Source organism: Stigmatopora argus, chromosome 4 (genome assembly GCF_051989625.1).
Source record: "Stigmatopora argus isolate UIUO_Sarg chromosome 4, RoL_Sarg_1.0, whole genome shotgun sequence".
NCBI lineage: Eukaryota > Metazoa > Chordata > Actinopteri > Syngnathiformes > Syngnathidae > Stigmatopora > Stigmatopora argus.
In genome coordinates, this window is record NC_135390.1 from 11,257,758 (window position 1) to 11,277,863 (window position 20,106).

General features: G+C 38.7%; 1 protein-coding gene across 2 annotated transcripts; it reads left to right on the forward strand.

Annotated features, from left to right (window-relative positions):
- Positions 1 to 381: 381 nt before the first annotated feature.
- On the forward strand, positions 382 to 19,573 carry LOC144072769 (ankyrin repeat and IBR domain-containing protein 1-like). Of its 2 annotated transcripts, none has more exons than XM_077598056.1 (20): positions 382 to 736; positions 2,404 to 2,669; positions 3,476 to 3,776; positions 4,541 to 4,723; positions 5,044 to 5,161; positions 6,916 to 7,124; positions 7,915 to 8,003; positions 8,092 to 8,236; positions 8,887 to 9,053; positions 10,353 to 10,441; positions 12,098 to 12,228; positions 12,499 to 12,633; positions 12,767 to 12,853; positions 13,050 to 13,116; positions 13,190 to 13,335; positions 14,022 to 14,200; positions 14,318 to 14,369; positions 15,160 to 15,271; positions 15,443 to 15,486; positions 16,402 to 19,573. In XM_077598056.1, the coding sequence occupies exons 2-20, from the start codon at positions 2,482 to 2,484 to the stop codon at positions 17,293 to 17,295; spliced, it is 3,336 nt and encodes a 1,111-aa protein (XP_077454182.1). In that variant the 5' UTR covers positions 382 to 736; positions 2,404 to 2,481; the 3' UTR covers positions 17,296 to 19,573. The 2 variants fall into 2 exon arrangements, with proteins under 2 accessions (XP_077454182.1, XP_077454181.1); XM_077598055.1 differs by lacking the exon at positions 382 to 736 and adding an exon at positions 2,072 to 2,281 and having other exon boundaries at positions 13,175 to 13,335.
- The last annotated feature ends 533 nt before the right edge of the window (positions 19,574 to 20,106 follow it).

The following is a 20,106-nucleotide window of genomic DNA, read 5'->3' on the forward strand; positions in this document are numbered from 1 at the left end:
AATTAAACTCGAATTCAAACTCAGGTTGATCATTTGATCCAGGTGTGTTAGAGGAGGGAGATATGGAAAACAGACTGGATAGAGGCCCCCTGAGGTCATGTCCTCCCATTTTGCATTATACTATGTCGCCCTCTAGTGGTAAAGTTGTATAATTATTAATTTACCACGCGCATGTAGCTGATGCCCGTGTTGCCTAGGGACGTAGCTGACGCGTCTTCCGTATTCACTCGGTGTTATAATTACCCATTTAACTAGGCTTTCCTGTCATGAATATTATGTTATATGTAATATAAGATATTATACACCTTATCCCCACAAGGGTGGTAGGGGGAGCCTCAGCATATTATATTATAATTTGGATAGTCAACGTTGCCATGTTGTAAAGTAAATGTAGCCTCTGTTATAAGGAAGCCTGTATGAAAAAAAAGATACTAATATGTGTAATAATCTAGACATCGTCGCTTACACCGATGTTTAGCATTAAGTCAAACAACGAACGCCATGCTTCTCCGCCTTTCTGGGGGGTTTCCCAAAAACCTGGCAACCCACTAGCAGACAGGCAGCGGAGTTGACAAGCTCGGGCTTCGGGCACAACATCACTGGCCGCCCGCGTTGACAATATTCTGTGCGGAGAAGAGAAGAGCGTCGTTTTAAAAACCCGAACTCTTCGTTTGATCGTGCCAGCAAGTGTCTGTTCACAGGACATGAGCGCAAAGCAAATGCGTGTGCAACCCGTGTAAGTCAAAATACCTGTTACCCACTGTTTCCATTGAGTTTATGAAGTGTGCAAGCTAAGTTGTGTAGCAGCGCGACTAGCTTGCTAGCTGAGTCACCATCGTATTCGCTGACGTTTTTAGCCAACGCAGATGCTAACGTCATGTTGTTTTTTTCTTTTACTGTTTTTGGATCGTATTTGTGATATCATATGACAGCATTTGTTAAAAAAAAACTCACAGATCAGCATTTTATTTAGCCAACAGTGATTAAGGATAGGTGATTGCCATACGGTTACATGTATTTATGGGATAACTTTACCAAGCGTCACAATGGAATGAAAATTAAATTCAACACACCGTAAACACATTTGAGGTCGCAGAATTGGCAACAATAGACGAGCGGGCCTAAAAAAAAGCGACAGGGCGCAAGCTAGACAGAGCGATTGTCAGTGTTTAAACTGTGGCTGCTAAAGTCAGCCGTTTGTTTGCTTGATTAATCAGTCATAACACTGCCGAAAGAAAACTTATCGAATCGTGTGAGTTTAACAGGATGGACTTTTCTAACTGTGCAAAGATCACTTGCTCAAACTAATTGATTAAATTGGGACATCACGTTTATTTTGGTTATGTCTGATTTTCAGTTATGGCAATTCGGGACCAATTATCTTGCAATGCGGGCAGTCAAAAGCACATTAAGACAAAATATTCCTCTCCAATCATAATCACTTATTTCCTTTGAATTCTTACAAATTATTGACCAATCTTACTTTCTTCTTTTTGATGAGCTGATGCGTGCGTGCGTGCGCGTGTGTGTGTGCGTGCGCGTGCGTGTGTGCGCGTGCGTGCGTGTGTGTGTGTGTGTGAGGGCAGGTAGTTGTTTGTTGTGTATCAGAGTGTATCCTTTGAACACTATGATGGTGCTGTCACACTTTTTTGCTCCATGATCTACTTTTCAATGAGCCAAGCTCCTGCGATCTACTTTGTTGTTAGGGTTAGGCCTTTCCTTCAAATGTTTTGCATTTTTTTTTCGATATCAATGGGAAATTGGTTTTAAATTGTATTCACTTTGGTCTTCATATAGTCTTAAAAAGTCTCAAATTTGGCATGTTCAAACCTGCAGAGACCCTGCCCCTGTACCTTACACAAAATTTACATAAGCATCCCTTTGCTAACCATATGGCGTTCAGATGGTTGAAATTTCAAAGTGCTGACTGTGCTTAGTGTCCGTGATCTGAGGATGTATTGTCGTCGCACGCTGACACAATCAGTGGGATGGGCAGCTTTGGCATGAGAAGGCAGAACCTCCCAATGATGCCAGCAGAAGTCGTGTTCTTCTCTCACTGAGAGCTTTGTTGGCACTGTGTTGAGCTATTTAAACCCAAAAATTGACGGAAGCACAGTGAGGCGTTTCGAATGCTTTCATGATCCTGACATGACGTGTGGCAGAACAACCACAGCAACCTAAGAGATGAAAGGCTGTTCCTTATAAGTCCGAAAGGAAATTGTTCTAATTTTACTCCTCTTGGATCAACAATGTAACTATATTGAGAAGGAAGGATTGATATGTAAGTAATTACAAGAATATTTGTGAATATGGTACTTTTTTTAAATTAATTATTTTGTCTCTAAGAACGGGTTTTTGAACTTGGACTATGGGGATGTGAAACAGTTTCCCTGAATTTTACAGGACTTTCAGTATGTTGCTATATTGAAGAAGATCCCTGAGGCGTCAGTGTCCGATCCTGATCTGACCACAAGAGGGGAGATGGGGAACACTGCGACCAAATTCCGTAAGGCTCTCATCAATGGGGACGAGATGCTGGCTTGCCATTTGTATGAGAGCAACCTGCAATTCAAAGAAGCTCTGGATCCAAATTCTACATATGGAGAGTCCTACCAGCACAACACTCCGCTGCACTATGCTGCCCGACATGCCATGATACGACTACTCAGGTCAGGATACTGCGGAAAAAGTACATAATTTAACCAGCAATCAAGGGCTGGGCAATTAAACGATCATGTTTACTAAATGTATATTTTTTAGTGATCAGCCGTGACATATTTGCATGTGTACTAAATATTGAATACCGCACACATTTCAAAGGAACAGTAAAGATATTGGAGGAATAATAAAGCCAAGTTCAGAACGCCAGAAAGCCATTGTAATTCTGTGGGTTTTTTCTAAGAGAAGAAGTGAATACCTGATAATCCAGCTATCTTCATTTCATTCAAGGTTCTAGAGCTATGCAGCATAGGGAGGGATATTAATAGAAAAACTACATTTTCTTAGACATGATTAAAATATATCAATAATAATGAGAATTGCCTTAGTTTGGTCTTTTTATGGAAGAGTGTTGCACTGTATTAATCATTTTTCATCTATGTTTCACTGCCATCTGTATTTCCCTATAGCCATCTGTTATCAGCTTGTAAGAATGTGGCATGCTGGGATGGATTTGGATAGGACTGGAAAAAACTTTCCATCCAATAAGCTAATATATTTAACTTATTTCAGTTCACACCACTCTAAAACCCGCTTTGCTTGAACTATTCTTATACATATTTGAGGGATTGTTAAATATATGAAAGACTATCCAAGAAAACATATCTTGAACTCAACATTTTAAGTAAGCAACTATAATTATAATAAGTGCTGTAATTCACCGAGTTGTATTTAACAGATGATCTTGTGAAATATGGCCTCATTATTATTGCTATTTTTTTAAGCTGAATGTTTTTAACTCACTTTTACTTTTTAGGTCTTTCCTCCTCAGTAAAGATGGAAATCCTAATAAACGCAATGTGCAAAATGAGACCTCTTTGCACCTTCTCTGCATGGGGCCCCTGATCCTGACCTCAGAAGGAGCCCTGCTACCTCGGATCTCACGGCCATACGAAGACGAACAACGGCGTGCAGAGTGTCTAAAAATTGTTTTAGCATGGAATGGAGCAAAGCTTGACCACGGAAAGTACGAAAAGGCTGATATCAATGCCACAGACAACAAGAAAAATACCTGTCTGCACTACGCAGCTGCTTCAGGAATGAAGACCTGTGTGGAGGTAACATGATACATTGTTTGTATTTGTCATCCCTCCTGATGTAATATATATAGTTTATGACCTACCTCAATGTATAGATTAAAAATATTTAGGACAAAAATGACGATACACTCATCTTAAAGCAAATGGAGATAAAAGATGAAGGAATTAACCTGACTTGATTATGGCATTTTGAAGTGTGGCATTTTATTAAGATTGAGTCATTGTATAAAAGTGATGGGCATGTTTCAGGAAAAGGGACAATGATTTGCATGCTCATCACTACAATATATTGTGTTGTCACGTTTAAAGGACGACACAGGTATGAATTAAATTATTAATGGATCTTATCCACTACATTCCTTTAATATTTGTATTAATAGCATGTCAGAAATTGTATAGTGACTGACTGCATTGTACCTAATATGAAACATGTTTAGAAATGCTTACTCAATTAATTAGTAATTCTTTAAATTAATTTTAATCTATTTTATGAAGGAACAAAACTTTACTTCTTAATGACATTAGTTTTAAAAGGTCCATCTAAAATCAATGATCATTAATCAAACAACCGGTGGCACTATAACCACAATCAGTAGACGAAAATTGTTGCAGTCATTTGAAGAATATGATTTTCTTAGAAACCATATTTAGTCTAATAAGATAAATTAAAACAAAAAAGACCCCTGCTTTATTGAACATGGTAACACAACAAGTACACACAGTAACATTATCCTCTTTCTCTAAAATGCCCCAAATGCCAACCACCCCCCACACTTGTTCAGTTTCTAGTGCAGAGAGAGGCAGATCTTTTTGCAGAGAATGAGAACCGCGAGACTCCATGTGACTGTGCGGAGAAACAGCACCACAAGGAGTTGGCCTTGTGCCTGGAGTCGCAGATGGTCTTCTCACTCGCCCCTGATCCAGAGGGTATTGAAGCAGAGTACGCAGCTCTCGACCGAAGAGAGGTATACAATATCATATTTATAGTATGTTGGTTTACACACTCACATTGTTTCACTTTGTAATTTATATATTCATTGTGTATTTTTTTCAAGTTTTGTTGTACAATATTTTAGCAAAATTGGTAGGCAGGTGACCTCTTATCATCTCAGTTGTGTAGCTCAGTTTGTTCTATTTTTGGATCTACAATGTTTCCTCTCCTCTCCCACTTATCTTTTTGATCCACATTTTTTTTTCTTGTCCTTTGTTGCACCTTGTCCACTGTGTATTTTTTTTATCCTTCCCTCCCGGCTCATCCTCTCTACTGTGCTGGCCACCTGTTTAGCTGTATGAGGGTCTGCGACCTCAAGATCTACGGAGGCTGAAAGACATGCTGATTGTGGAGACAGCTGACATGCTACAAGCCCCACTCTTCACTGCAGAGGCACTACTGCGTGCCCATGGTATATTATATTATAATGTTTTTATATGTTGAATATCGATTTGAAGGGTAAACAAAACGTTAAAAGCAAAGGTTTTAATTTGAGGTCTGTGCTTATACCAGTAGATGGTGTGTGGAGAATTCCATCATTGCTAAAAATAATAATAATGTAACCCTTTGCTTGCAAGCATTCTGGTGGGTGTTTATTAGCACCAACAAAAATTCTGTGCTTTCACTCTTATTGACCTATTCTTTAACCTATTTAAGGAGGCGGAATGCCATTCAGGATTTAGCTTGCATTGATTACTGGGGAATATCGCAGTTTGTTTTCACAATACCTCGCCACTTCTATACACCCAGCCAGTATTTTCTGAGAGTCGCGCCGTCAAAACAGAAACATATTAGTGTGTGTGTATGTATATATACATATATACACACACCTATATATATATATATATATATATATATATATATATATATATATAATATATATATATATATATATATATATATATATATATATATATATATATATATATATATATATATATATATATATACACATAAATATATATATATATATATATAAATTATGAGGCCCATCTCTTTAAATTTATCCTACAACAAATTGAAGCTAAAGCATGAAAATGTTTGATCATTTGAGTCTTCATCTAATAGTTAACATTATCGGCCCAGAATTACAGTAAGTAGCCCCAAGACAAAAAAAAGAGAATTCCAGTTCTGAGGATCGATGCAGATACATGCCCAGAATGTACCTACTCAATATCATTCTCATCCATCCACAAATAACAAAGGGGTGGCAAATGAATTTGCATTCAAGAAGAGAAACAACAAGAGAAAAGCAGTCAGTTTTTGGGGACTTTCCTCTGGGCAGTCTAAAAATATGTCAAATGTAGCCATTACAGTTCATTGACCATACCTATTGAAATACTACTCACTGGTTTGATGTGATCTCACGGATCTCTCAAGTACTGTAATCAAGTGGGCCAAGAGTCTCGTGTAGATTGTGTGCTACATTTGAGACATACTTTTGGGTACTGATGGGAGAAATGACCCAAAACTGTGCTCTATTTATTTGCCTCCATCATGCCCAAAAGAGATACAAGATTTGCAGTTTTTTCTTGCCTACCCAGCTGCACGTTGTGAATGCTTCTTGGATTTCTGACAATATGGGATTTGCAAGTTAACCTCAGCCCTGAAAACTTTTAATTTCAACCTCATTTTATTGTCTGAAAGTATTGAGATGCGGTGAGCCGCGATTAAGTGTTTTAATTGGATGGCATTGGAAGAAATTGTTGTAATATTCATTATCTAAACGAGGCCATTTAGAGTCTAGGGTGCTTGATTGGCAGTGAAACGTGTCTTGCGGCTGATAATGGCCTAATTGCGCAGTTGACCGGGATGTTTTCCTTAAGAGAGATCTTGTCTTGAGAAGTTAGATTCAAGTATTGTTCACAATTTGGTTGATGTTCATGTAGAATAGTTTTTTTGTGTGTGCCACCATTAATTAGAACAGCTATTCTGAATGAGGAAACTAGGTGGCAGCAGCGTTATACGGTTAGTACATACAGAGGCTTTGGTGGTTACCACTCTAGTGTGATCTCTGGGATTTGCAGTGCATTCAGTGGGATGATGGAATACAATCAGACTGTATAGAGCACAGAGCCCTTAATTAACAATGTTTAGCTTTTCTTTAATAAAAGCTTCAAAAGGTATGAATATTTTTTTTAAACATTTTTTTCTATTTTACATTAGACTGGGACAGAGAAAAACTCTTAGAGGCATGGATGACCAATGCAGAGGACTGTTGCCAACGCTCAGGGGTACAGATGCCCAACCCGCTTCCAAGTGGCTGTAATGCTTGGGACACCTTGCCCTCACCTCGAACGCCACGCACCACCCGCTCTTCTATCACCTCACCAGACCATATAAGCCTCATTACTGCTGATGAAGATTCTGCCCTTGTAAGAGAAGTTGTCTGACCACATTACACCCTTTATTAGTATACTGAACCAATAACCCACTTAATAATGCAATAAAACTATTTGCCTTGTAGTTGAGCTAAATGTACATTATTAGGTATGCTTCTGTTTGATTGGAATTGAGGCAGTTGCGTGGATCATATAAAGCTATGCTCTTTTTATTGTACTGTAGGAATAAGTTGAAACTACATTGATTCTTAATGAGGAGTAGGTTTAGTGCTAGGGATTTATTATGCATACATAATAAGGTTGGAAAAACTTCTAAGTGGATTAGCTGCTTTCATTATTAGCACCCATATTATAGTCTGACTGGCACAAAGTTATTTATTTCATCATGTGTTTAAAAATAGCACAAAATTTTCTTCTCAGCTAACAGTTGTCATTTTACAAGTTCTTACCAGAGTTTGAAGGTTCTCTTTGTCAGGACTATGATTTAGTGTAATTCTGAGAAAAATGTTTTTTGAAGTGTGTTGGTAGTGCTTTTTGACCAGTAACTCAAGCAGCCTGTTTAAAGGTTACGGTTAATTAGATCAAATGCTCTTTTACAAATCAATACATTGTTGGAGTATTTTTCCTCCTTTATATCTCTTCCGTACGACTCGCCATTTTTCTTTACAAGGCCCATGTTTGTCACAATAGTTTTGAGGGGATAGGAAATGCATGTTATATCGTAATATAATATGTTCATTTATTTCACATATATTCTTGATTTAGGTGATCTTTGCCATTTCACGGTCCATCTGAAGCCCCAATTGTTTTTCTCCCCTTATAGTGTGGTATCTGCATGTCGTCAATCTCAGATTTTGAAGAACCTGTTGACATGACCTGTGGCCATGAATTCTGCAGAGCCTGTTGGGAAGGGTATTTGGCCTGAATATTCTTTGGACTAAATTGAGATGACCAAACTTTTGACTATCTGCATTTAGTTGGCAATCATTGTGTTTAACAGGTTTCTCAATCTAAAAATCCAAGAGGGTGAGGCCCACAACATTCTCTGTCCAGCCTTCGACTGCTACCAGCAGGTTCCTGTGGAAGTCATCGAGAGTGTCGTCTCCAAAGAGATGGACAAGCGCTACCTTCAGTTTGACATTAAGGTAGACAAAGGAAACTAAGGGGGTACTTAGCTTTCTTTCTACAGAGCATGCATTACAATACCGAAACAAGAAAAACAATATTCACTTGTCAATTGACATACGCAGATTCAAATCAAACATTGGAAAGCGCAAAGAGACAATATTTAACTTGAACAGCAAAACAAAACACAAAAGTAGTTTTCTATAATGGTGTCTGCAGTGATGTTGAACAGGTGAAAGGTCAATTCTCCAATGCTTATGATATTTTATAGACAGGAAAAACATCGACAAATTATCTTAGGTGTATATATATGGCATTTGGATCATATTTATGCAATTTCATCAATACAATTAATGAAACTAATCTAATTTATCCGTTTTGTTCACCATTTTATTGAGTAAATGTTTCACATGGTGTATGTCTGTCATGATTTAAGTTAGTATATTTTCCAAAAGTAATTATTGAACATTTGGTACAACAAAGGTTTAGACTCAATTCCGGTCTCTGCCACCATGTGTTTGATAGTCTTTGTGGTGTCTGTCTTGCCTCCCAAAAATCTTGGTCTTGTCTCAGACTAAGAGCCACACTTGTGCTTTAAAAAAAAAAAAAAATTAGTACAGCACGATCTGTTATTCCTCAACTTAAGAGTTCTTTGTCCTGTTCTTGACAGGCATTTGTGGAGAACAATTCAGCAATCCGCTGGTGTCCAGAGGCAGGCTGTGAAAGGGCAGTGCGGCTGAAGACAAACGGCCCCGGGACATCCTCCTCAGACCCCATGAGCTTTCCATTGCTTCGGGCACCCGCTGTAGACTGTGGCAAAGGCCACCTCTTCTGCTGGTCTGTAATCATTGCCCTTCTATATTCTATGTCAGGATAAGGGGTTTTGTCTTTTTGTTATTAACTGTTATTATTATTATAAAATAGTAACCATTTAAATAACTCCACATTAATTATAAATTATTCATCTTGGGCGTTCAATGAATCTGGAGGTGAGAATCAGTCTTTCTATGTATAACGTGGCAGCATGAAAAGAGCATTTAGACCTACACACCTAGGTCATAATTATTTGGTTATAATTCGCTAGTGTGTGAAAAATCGTGACCGGACGTTTCGTCGAAAGACGTTTGGTCCCCGGACGTTTGGTCCCTGGACATTTGGTCCCACGGACGTTTGGTAGAACGGGTTCGCATGCAATTGATAGATTTTAACATTGGGTGAATAGGGATTAAATGACTATTATTTAACATTGAGTGAATAGGGTTAGGGTTAAACAAATGAAAGTCTCGTGACTCAAACCTCGGGACTCGCGAACCCCTTCTACCAAACGTCCGTTCTACCAAACGTCCGTTCTACCAAACGTCCGGTCGACCAAACGTCCGGTCGACCAAACGTCCGGTCGACCAAACGTCCGGGGACCAAACGTCCAGGGACCAAACGTCTTTCGACGAAACATCCGAGTACCGTGAAAGATATCCTTACAAAATCACCTCAGAGTATTTTTCTTCTCTACTCATTCATTGCCACAACTCCAATTCACTGGAAAATCAACACATAAAAACACACACACACAGCAATGCTCTGCACATTTTATTCTATACAGACTATTAACATTAGACATTGGAATGAAAGTGCAATGTTTTCCATAAGTCCTTCATTCTGCGATGCGTTCGAACACCGAAAACTAGTCTTGGCATTGACACAGCTCTGAACCACGTTTTGAAGGTCTTCCTCTTTTTTCAACTCCCGAAAGACTTGCTTTTAATTTTATGCTTTTCTTCAGCTATACTCATTTGATCATAAGTAGACAGACTAAGTAAAACAGGAAATATCTTCAGTTCTTGTGTTAATAATCTTCCAATATCCCAGTAAATGACTAGAACCTCAAGAATGTCATGGCTTGTCTTGGTTCAGTTGTCAGCATGTTTTAGTCTTGGTCTTGCTTTTGGTGAGTTCTGGTCTATGGTGCAACAGTACGTACTACTCGTAAATATCTTTTTTTTCTTTCTGCTGCTGCAGAACACAATAACTAGACAATGATTTTAAAATGCGAAACATTAATCCAACAGACATGGGATGATGAGATCAAATCATCATGAATATTTGGAATATGAAGTGTGATATAATTATGTATTTCAGGGAGTGTCAAGGTGAAGCCCATGAACCCTGTGATTGTGACATCTCGAAGATGTGGCTACAGAAGGTCAATGAAATGAAACCTGAGGAGTGTGAGTGTTGATAATACTTTCATTTTTGAAAGATTTTAATGCAGTTGTTGGCCTCATTGAGCCCTGTGATTGACCCATTCAATGTGTCCCCTGCCTACTGCCCACAGTTGGCCAGGATAGGCTCCAGCGCCCCTGCAGCTCTTGTTAGCATGAACAGTATGTAAAATGAATCACTTTTTAGATTATCTCACAAGAGAATACAAAATGTTTATGCTACTGTATATTTTGTTATCATCCTACCGATTTCAACGCCCAGATAGTGTAGTATAGGGCTGCTCTTAATGGCATCAACAATTGATTGAATTGAATGCCTTTATTGTCATTATACAAGTACAATGCGATTTAAAGCGTCACCACAAAGTGCACGCTTAAATAGGCATAAAAAATCATATACAATAAAAATGGAGAGGTAAAAAAAGGGACTAAAGTGGTTAGAAGCCCGTATTTGCAGTACTTAGAGTGAAGGAAAAGCCTGAGAACATTACTGATTTATATACATCGTGCAGTATTATGACATTTTATCGTGCAGTGACAGTACTTAATTTAGTCTAGATTAGGTCCCTGGTGCAAAACTCCAATTAGTATGGTGAAAGCTATTGAGTAGAAACAGTCCCTGAGTCAGTCTGTTTGTTTTGGCTGGTATGGTCCCATAGCACCTGCCAGAGGGCAGCAGTTTGAAGAAGTGGAAGCTGGGATGTGTATAGTCTTTTGTGATTCTCTTTGCCCTTCCTAGGCACCAGGAGTTGTAGATGGTGGACGCCCTCTGTGTTGATTCACCTGCAGTCTTTTCCTGTCTGCTTGTGTACAGCTTGAGTGCCACACTGAATGAATACCCCAGCATGCTCTCAATGGCTGACTGGTAGAAGGTTACCAGTAGGTTGGTGTTGAGTTGCTCCTTCCTGATTACTCTCAGGAAATGTAGCCTGTGTGGAACCTTCTTAACCAGTGCTGTGGTGTTTGCTGCCCAAGAGACAACAGCAGAAATATGGAGCCTCAGGAATTTAAGACTCCACTTGCTCCACACATTTGCCATTGACATACAGGGGGGCAGGAGCGGCTTTGTTCCGTCGGAAGTACAGGAGGAGGGTGATTATTCTGTTAAAGGCGGATGAAGAGCATTCTGATTTAGCCCTGCCCTTTTTTAAGATGGCTCAGTGCAGCGTGGAGAGCGGTGGTTATTGCATCTTCAATCGATCTATTAGCCCGGTATGCAAACTGAATTAGTTATGCTGGAATGGTGGCTTGTTCTTGTGACAAATTGAAAATGTAAGTGAAGACTGGTGCTAGTTTGTCAGCTCATTCCTTGAGTACTTATCCTGGCATTCCATCCGGTCCTTTACACTGTGGCCTTCGTGGGGTTAACAGCATGGAACACACGTCTCACGTCCACAACTTCCACGGTGAATGTGGTGGTTTCAGAGGTTGGTGTGGGATGTAGTGGAAGTTGAGGTGGTGTGACTGATTGCTGGACAAACTCAAGGAAGTATGCTGACTGTTTCAAGAAAAAAATCATTAACAAAGGCAAGGAAATATGTGACCAAATTATTTGGTTGTCCCTTCAGTGTTGAGGAAGATAATGACCAGAAATTAAAAGAATAAAGGGGCTAATTTATTGTTTTTGTTGTGCATAATCACAATACTCTTCTTTTCTTAAAGTGGCTGGTGTGAGTGAAGCTTACGAGGATGCGGCCAACTGTTTATGGCTTCTCTCAAATGCTAAACCATGTGCCAATTGCAAATCCCCAATCCAGAAAAATGAGGGCTGTAACCACATGCAGTGTGCAAAGGTAAGTTGGATCTTCCAAATTAAAACCACAAATATGTAGGTGAAAATTGTGAATCAGGGTGCGGCTTATACGCGGGGCGGCTTCTATGCGAGAAAATACGGTACTCCTTATATTTGGAATTTTTTTCAAAGCTTGTTGAGAAGAAATATTTCAAAATGTATCATTGCTGGCACATATCTTTAAAGCTTGAAGATCTTATATGAACTTTGTTTGTTTTGACAAAATCCTGAACAACACACTAAAATGTTAAAATTTCTTACATGCGCCTAGTGTAAATATGACTTCTGCTGGATCTGTCTGGAGGAATGGAAAAAACACAGCTCATCCACTGGTGGCTACTATCGCTGCACCCGATATGAAGTTATTCAACAGGTGGAAGAGCAATCAAAGGACATGACTGAAGAAGTATGTGAACCTGCTTCTACACTGGCTTGAATATATTCTTCCCCCAAAAAATATTTAAACTTTTCAAATGGAAACGACAAAATTATTGCTAGTTGTGATCAAAAGTATTTAAATGGGGCCTGGGGGTTTGCAGGCAGAGAAGAAGCACAAGAGCTTTCAAGAACTGGACCGTTTCATGCACTACTACACACGTTTCAAGAATCATGAACATAGCTTTCAGGTAAACAGCATTGGTTTAACATTAAAGTGGTATGTATCCAAACTGGCACGGAGATTAAGGTTTTTTAGTTCATGAATATGCTTGCCCATTATTATGCATGAGTGTGATATATTATATTTTTGTTATTAGAATTTTGATTAGATCACATCTTAAGTTTCCAGGACCAGAAAAGTAAATTCTTTGTTTGTCAACATAGTTGGAGCAGCGCCTCATAAAAACAGCCAAAGAGAAGATGGAGCAACTCAGTCGGGCCCTACGTGGAAGTGAGTTTGCAGTCCATCTGTGCAGTTTTTTTACTAGATTTGATTGATTGAAATTTAGTTGTGTTCATTTCAGGGGAAGGAGGACCTCCTGACACGACATTTATTGAAGACGCTGTCCTGGAGTTGCTAAAGACTCGCCGTATTCTCAAGTGTTCTTATCCTTATGGGTTCTTCTTGGAACCTAAGAGCACAAAGAAGGAGATCTATGAGCTCATGCAGGTTTCAGTCCCACTTATTAAGAATGATCAAAGCAGCAAGTCTTAAATGGGTCATACAATTTTTGGGCCGCTATTTGGCCGCTCTCTATTCTAATGACTCATCTGCAATACACAAGCATATTATTTTGGGTTAAAGATCTAACGTTGTGTTTACTAACTAAATATAATAAGCATGCAATAAAGATAATTTTAGAAAAGGGCAAATACATTTTCACAACACTGTTAATGGGGGCCAGTGTAAATGCACATAAAGTATGTACCATCTGTTTATTTGTTTGGAACATCATTTTCCAAACACTTAGGACTTCTTATAAAATAAAATGCCATTTACTGCTTCACTATGTTAAATCAAGTGTGGCAGGTAAGGCAAATGCTGTTAGGTTATCAGTCTTTTCACTGAGAAGAGTAGGCGTGTAGTAATCATCAACTGTGCAGGTGCTCTAAGAATGTGGCAAAACTATATCACACTGGCACCAAATTCCAACTTAATTTTTAGACGGATAACATCAATCGATAAACTGAACAGAGCCATTTTGACCAATCTTAGTTCAACAATTTGTATTTTGTTGGAAGTGGAGCTTTAAATCAAGGTATAGCTGATAAAAAAATTGGATTTATTTGGAGGCCTTATATGTGTGCACTTTTTTTTCCATGTAAAGTCCCAGCCTATGTTTGTCATATCTTCAGACGGACCTGGAGATGGTAACTGAAGACCTAGCACAAAAGGTTAACCGACCTTACCTTCGGACTCCGCGACACAAGATAATCCGTGCAGCATGTTTGGTACAGCAGAAAAGACAAGAGTTCCTGGCCTCAGTAGCAAGAGGAGTGGCCCCTAATGATTCCCCTGATGCTCAGAGACGCAGGTACATAGGATGGCTAGTGTAATGTTTCTACAGTACATGTAGAACTCAAAACAATTGTGCTTCAGCAACTCTTCAAATGATCATTTTACTAATACAACTTATTTTACTCACTTACAGTTTTGCTGGAGGAACATGGGACTGGGAATATTTGGGCTTTGCATCACCTGAGGTAACCCTCGAGTTTTTCCATCCCAAATGTGAAATATTGGTCACTTTTAATCATGTCAACACACATTGACATACATATTATCCATTAGGGGCACAGAGGTGTTGAACCTTCAAAGTCAGGATGTCTTACACCGTGCTAGCTGCAGTATCTGTGGGGCGGTTTTAACTTCCGCCTTCAATGCATTGTTTTTTTCGTAAAATGTATTGATAGTATTAACAAACAACCTTTCACAATCATGCCTTTGGATAATTTGGAGTTTTCAGTCTAGCTAGCATGTATAATTTTGTGATGTGGAATGAAAGCTGAGATACAGAACAACAAAATGTACTCTAACAACTATGTATTAGTTTAAGTATCAAAACACATAATCTGCCTTTGCAGCATTAGTTAGAAAGATCACTAATAAAAATCAAAGCCCCAAGACATTACCCTGAACATCCACAGATGGTCCACTTTATCATGTCTGCACATCTATTCATGGCAGGCTATTTCCAAATCAGATCAAACATTAAGCATAGACTCATCTTGAGAATCTTTTCATCAAATGAATGTGAAACTATAATTTATGAGGATTAAACGTTTAAGTTTTTCCTCTATATACTGATGTTCGGAGTAAAGATGATGGCTTATTTTTTCATTTCTTTTACTTTGCTATAAATTTTATGTTATGGTACTGTCTTCAGATGTACCATGGTTGGTTGTTACCAATTACTGTTGGTTATATTAAGTTCAATAAGGGTGAATTTTAAATGTACCTATTAGTTTCTGATGATTATTATTTATTTTTTAGGAGTATGCAGATTTCCAGTACAGACGAAGACATAGACAGCGGAGGCGAGGTGACATGGCCAGTCTCCGTAGCAACACGCCTGACCCTGATGACCCCAGTGATAGCACTTTAGGTAATGTTAATGTCGTTTGCTTCTCCATTAAGTGTCTCTCTTTTTTTCAAGAGGCTACCTTGCTCTTGTACAATGTTTGAGAAAGATCAATTTGTTAAAAGGATAACGTTAGCCCCTGAAATTATTTTTTTTCCTCATTCTTGTTGCTGCTTTGTTTTTTGTTTTTTAAAGACAACCCAGAAATTGGAGATGGAATTCGACATGGTCGATTGATGGTGAGTGGTTTTTCATTTTAACGCAAGAATTTCAGGCTTTTCCTTTAGATGTCAGAAAAACGCTGCTAAAAATTAAAATGGGTATTCATCATCTTTCTGTCCCTTACTGTCTGATTTGACTTTTACCTCACTATTAGTATAATCTATAGTCTGATAAAACTCTTGACTTCATTGATTTTTTTTTCTGGAAGATAACAAAAAAGATAATCTGGTTCTACAAATATGCACATCAACGTATCAAGTGGGATGTGACTGTTTAGAATTACTTACATGTCCAAAGATGTAGTTTAAAAAGACCTCAGGGAATTTAAATGATGCCTGATTAACTTATTACTAGTTCATTTGTTATAGTTGGATTTTATTAATATCATACGATGTAATAGGAGCGATAGATCCGAGCCTAACGTAGTCCATTTATAATCTGTTCTCCGATTGCTCATTACCTTAAACAATAAATGATTTATGCAATGATTCAGAGGGTTCGATGCACACGGCTCACATATTTATAATTATGAATCAAACATACGTGCATGTTTGCAAAGCTCGGTCTGACAGCACCCAGGTATGTTCACCTTTATCGCCTCAGACCAACTGTTTATCTCACACTGAACCACCTTTGAAGAAGAATAAAAATGAGGGACATTGACTCAGGAAATTGTCACTTGCGCCCATCATGTTGTCAAAGACATTCGTTCCCTCTCGTAGCGTACAACAATCTGCCAAATTGTGAAACCAATTCAAAATCCAGTTACAGCACATGTTAAGACAGAGCGGAGCTCTTCCCTTGACAGAAATAGAACCCTACTATAACCCAACAGACTGAGGTTTTTTTTACATTTATGTATATGACTGGGGAGTGCCGACATATTGTAAATCATAATCAGTGTGCCTCTATGTTGATGCATTCTCTTTCAGGGATTTGGTTCGATGGATGATGATGACCCTAACATTCTACTGGCCATTCAGCTCTCACTCCAGGAATCAAGAATGACAGAAGAACAGTCTACTCGTGAAATTCTTTCTAATGAAGCCTCACTCGGAGCCATTGGCACCTCTTTACCTTCTAGGCTTGAACATTGTACTCCAGGTGTAGAGGGTCTCCCCAGAGTGTCCTTAAGCAGCTCAGAACTGCTTGAGCTGGGCGATAGCTTGGCTCGACATATTAACATCACCAGCCATTACCCTGCAGCCACCTCTGTTCAGCTCTGTGATAGCCAAAACCGAGCCAATGGCTCCTCAGTGCCAATACCAGCAGCACCAGGCAGCAGTTTCTCATCAACAGGTGTCTTCTCGTCTTCTGATGACGGGACAGACTCGACCACTTTCAGCAGCCATGACCCATCCGCTTCCTCCGCATTAGCAGTAAATGCTAATCTGCTTGGAAACATAATGGCTTGGTTCCACGACATGAACCCTCAAGGTATTGCCTTGGTCCCCTCAAGCTCTTCTGCTACAGACACGAGTGAAGACCCGCTCCATGCAGGTGTTGAAGAGTGCCTACAGGAAGAACAGAAAAGTGGGGTCGTTATCCTCTGTGAGAATAGAAAATCCCAGGAAGTAGTTGCGGAAGTTGGTGGTGTTTGTGAAATGGAGAGGAAAGAGTGTCCTGCTGTAGAGAGGCCAACTCAACTCCATCTTGTGGGGCTGGACCCCATGCAGTTACCCTTAGTGCCCACTCGTGATATGACTGGGGTCCATGAGGAAAGGGTAGATGCCAAGGTATCTCGTCCTGGTACACCCCAATGTCCACTTGACCAGTTGCCCAGCAGTAGCTCTTCAGAATGGGAAGAGCAGGTGCATTTGGTATGATTGGATTGCTTTTTTGGAATTGATCAGCTTTTTTTTGGCCAGGTTAGATCAATCACTTTGGTCATAGTTGGAATGTATAAAAATGAACTTGTCAATTTATACATGCTCGGAAAGTATACAGAGTATTTCAACTTGCGCTAGAGGGGATAAAAGAAATAAGGCCTGAGCATTGTTTTGTCTACTGAGAACTCCTTATGAAGGAAAATGGTAAAGTAGCACCAGAGAATATATTTTCCCTCAATGGATTATGCCCTGATGGAGCTGTCAATTTGTTGCTTTTCCTGCAATCAGAGGCAAATTGAAATTGACCTCAACCAGCATAAGTATTCACTTTGTTCACTCTAGAATTTAACGTATTATAGACAGGTTTGGAGGAGACCACAATTTGGGCCGACTACATTGGATCAGTTACATACTCACTTATTTTTAACCGGTTATTGATCCTAAAGGGTGCTAATCCAAACTGACAACATCTGTTCTTAGCGGCACTCTACCAACTATTTCTTCCTTGATGCTGATTATCCGCAGCATTGCAGCGATAACATAGCAAGCAATTTAGTAGTATTTGGTTGGAGTTTTTAATGTATTGGGTAGAGAAAAACAACTCATTCCTGTCCACAGCCATCTGCTTTATAGTGACTAAACTCTGATTATTCCAAGCACAGTTTACATTCACCAAGTGGATTCTTGAATTATAGCAAATTATACCTGTCTAATCTAATCTCAGCAGCTAGATTTCCCTTGAAACTGATGTTGCTTGTTGTAGATAGCAATTATAACTAAAACCTTTTTAGTGGTGCGTTCTTGAGATGAGAGCATAGAATCAGAAAGTATTGGTCGAATGATTTGGTATGAGACGTTTCACAAAGGTTTTTCCTAAAATTAAGAATACATTATTAAAAATATAATGTATTAAAATATAAAGTAGAGGAAAACTCCTTTAATTTAGTAGCTAACTGTACATCAGGAGATCAGTCCTTTTTTTCAAAGCAAGTGGTCTTATTTGAACTGCAGAAAGCGACCAGCTAATGATATGAGTAGAAAGTGTTATTCAAACCTTTTTAAACGTGACCTAATCAGACCCTTATAAATTATATCTGATGGCATATTTTCACATAATAAAAGTATTCATTACACTGTGCAGATGTCCAGGTTAAAGCATTTCGGAACAAATCACAGGTTGTTGTGACATCTCAAACAATAGAATATCCATGATTCGTAATCAGTCATCGACACATAACTAAAGATATAGTGCCTTTATTTCGCTCACAACGGAATTCCAGTTGTTTTTTTATTTTGCACAGTATTTACAGTGTACATGTACTGTGGTACTTTAATTATTTCTTAATATATATTTCGAATACACAAATATGAGTGATTTATTTTTGCAACACACACTAGTTCATACCTTCAAACTCAAATTCCTAGACATGAATCTTTTTTCTTGTGGTTTAGGAAGAATGCCGCTTTTGACTTGTAATTGAGCTACTGCAGACACTAAAACAGAGGAAAGTTGCAATATAAGGTCAATATTTTTTTTCAAGGAAAAAAAACATCCACTGAATTTAATGGTTTGAATTAACCTGAAACACGTGATCAGTGTTTTACCTTTTACAACTTTTCTTTCAGCTTTATGCCTCACTGGTCTGAAGTCAATTAGCTTTTGTTTTCTAATATTGCAGGTTACAAATATAGATTGCTTTGGCAGGTTTCATGAATTTATTCAACTGTGAGTGCCATGTGATTTGTGGAGCCAAGTTTCTTCAGATTTGGTTCATTTGTGGTAGTTAAACACAGGATATGAGATAGTAGCCAAGTAACAGTATGCTGTGCATTACACCTCTAATTGTCCTGGTGATTTATTTTAAAATAATATTTTTAAACTCATTTTCTATTGTCAAGCAACTAATCCTTGAAATTCTATTTGCACTTTCATAGTCTATACTTGATACATTCCCAATTTATATGAATTGTTTGCTGTGTCATGCCAATAAACTGTGTTTAATTTTTTGCTTGATTTTATTTATTTATTTTTGGGGTGGATGGAAGCTCAAAAAGTATTTTTTGTTGTTGTTTTGCTGGCTAAAAATTAATGTATCATAGTAATATGAAAACTAACCTTTGTCATTGTCAAATGTTTAATAACCTTGGACTGTGTACTATATCTAATAGTTTGATGCTGTTTTTCCAACCAAAATACTGGTGTATATATTCTGCATCAACTTGGATTTTGAATTATGACAAAACTACAGAATTTTAAAGTTAAAACACAATGGTGCCTGGCTGTGTCGTCATGAATATACCACAGTGTGCTGTGCAGATGCAGAGTAACTTTGGAGTTGAATCTTGATGCATTTGAGGCCTTTTTTTTCCTCATGAAGTTCTACTGTTGGCAAGGTTAAAAATAACAGTACAGCACTGTACAGGGAAAGGGCTGAGAATAGCAAACAATTCACTTTTTAGGAGAGACTTTGTTTGCTGCCCATGGTGAGCTTGGGGCTGAACTACTGCAGGGGGATAGAGAGAAGATGCTTCAACTGCAGCGGAGATGACGGCTTGTTTGTGTGATTAAAGAGACAGCAATGGAGACAGTTTGAAAGACACTAACAGGGCACTTTGAGAAAAGCTCGAGTACTCACAATTCCGATGACATTGCAAAGCTGGACTTGCATGTAGAAGTCTTTGAAGACAAAGAAACATGGGATCATACATAGTCAGTTAAGATGAAGACGCTCTTTCCAAAGCAGTGCAAAACTGAAACAAAAGGCCACAAGGACATCAGAGCCTGTCTACTCAAACTGGCAGCAGAGG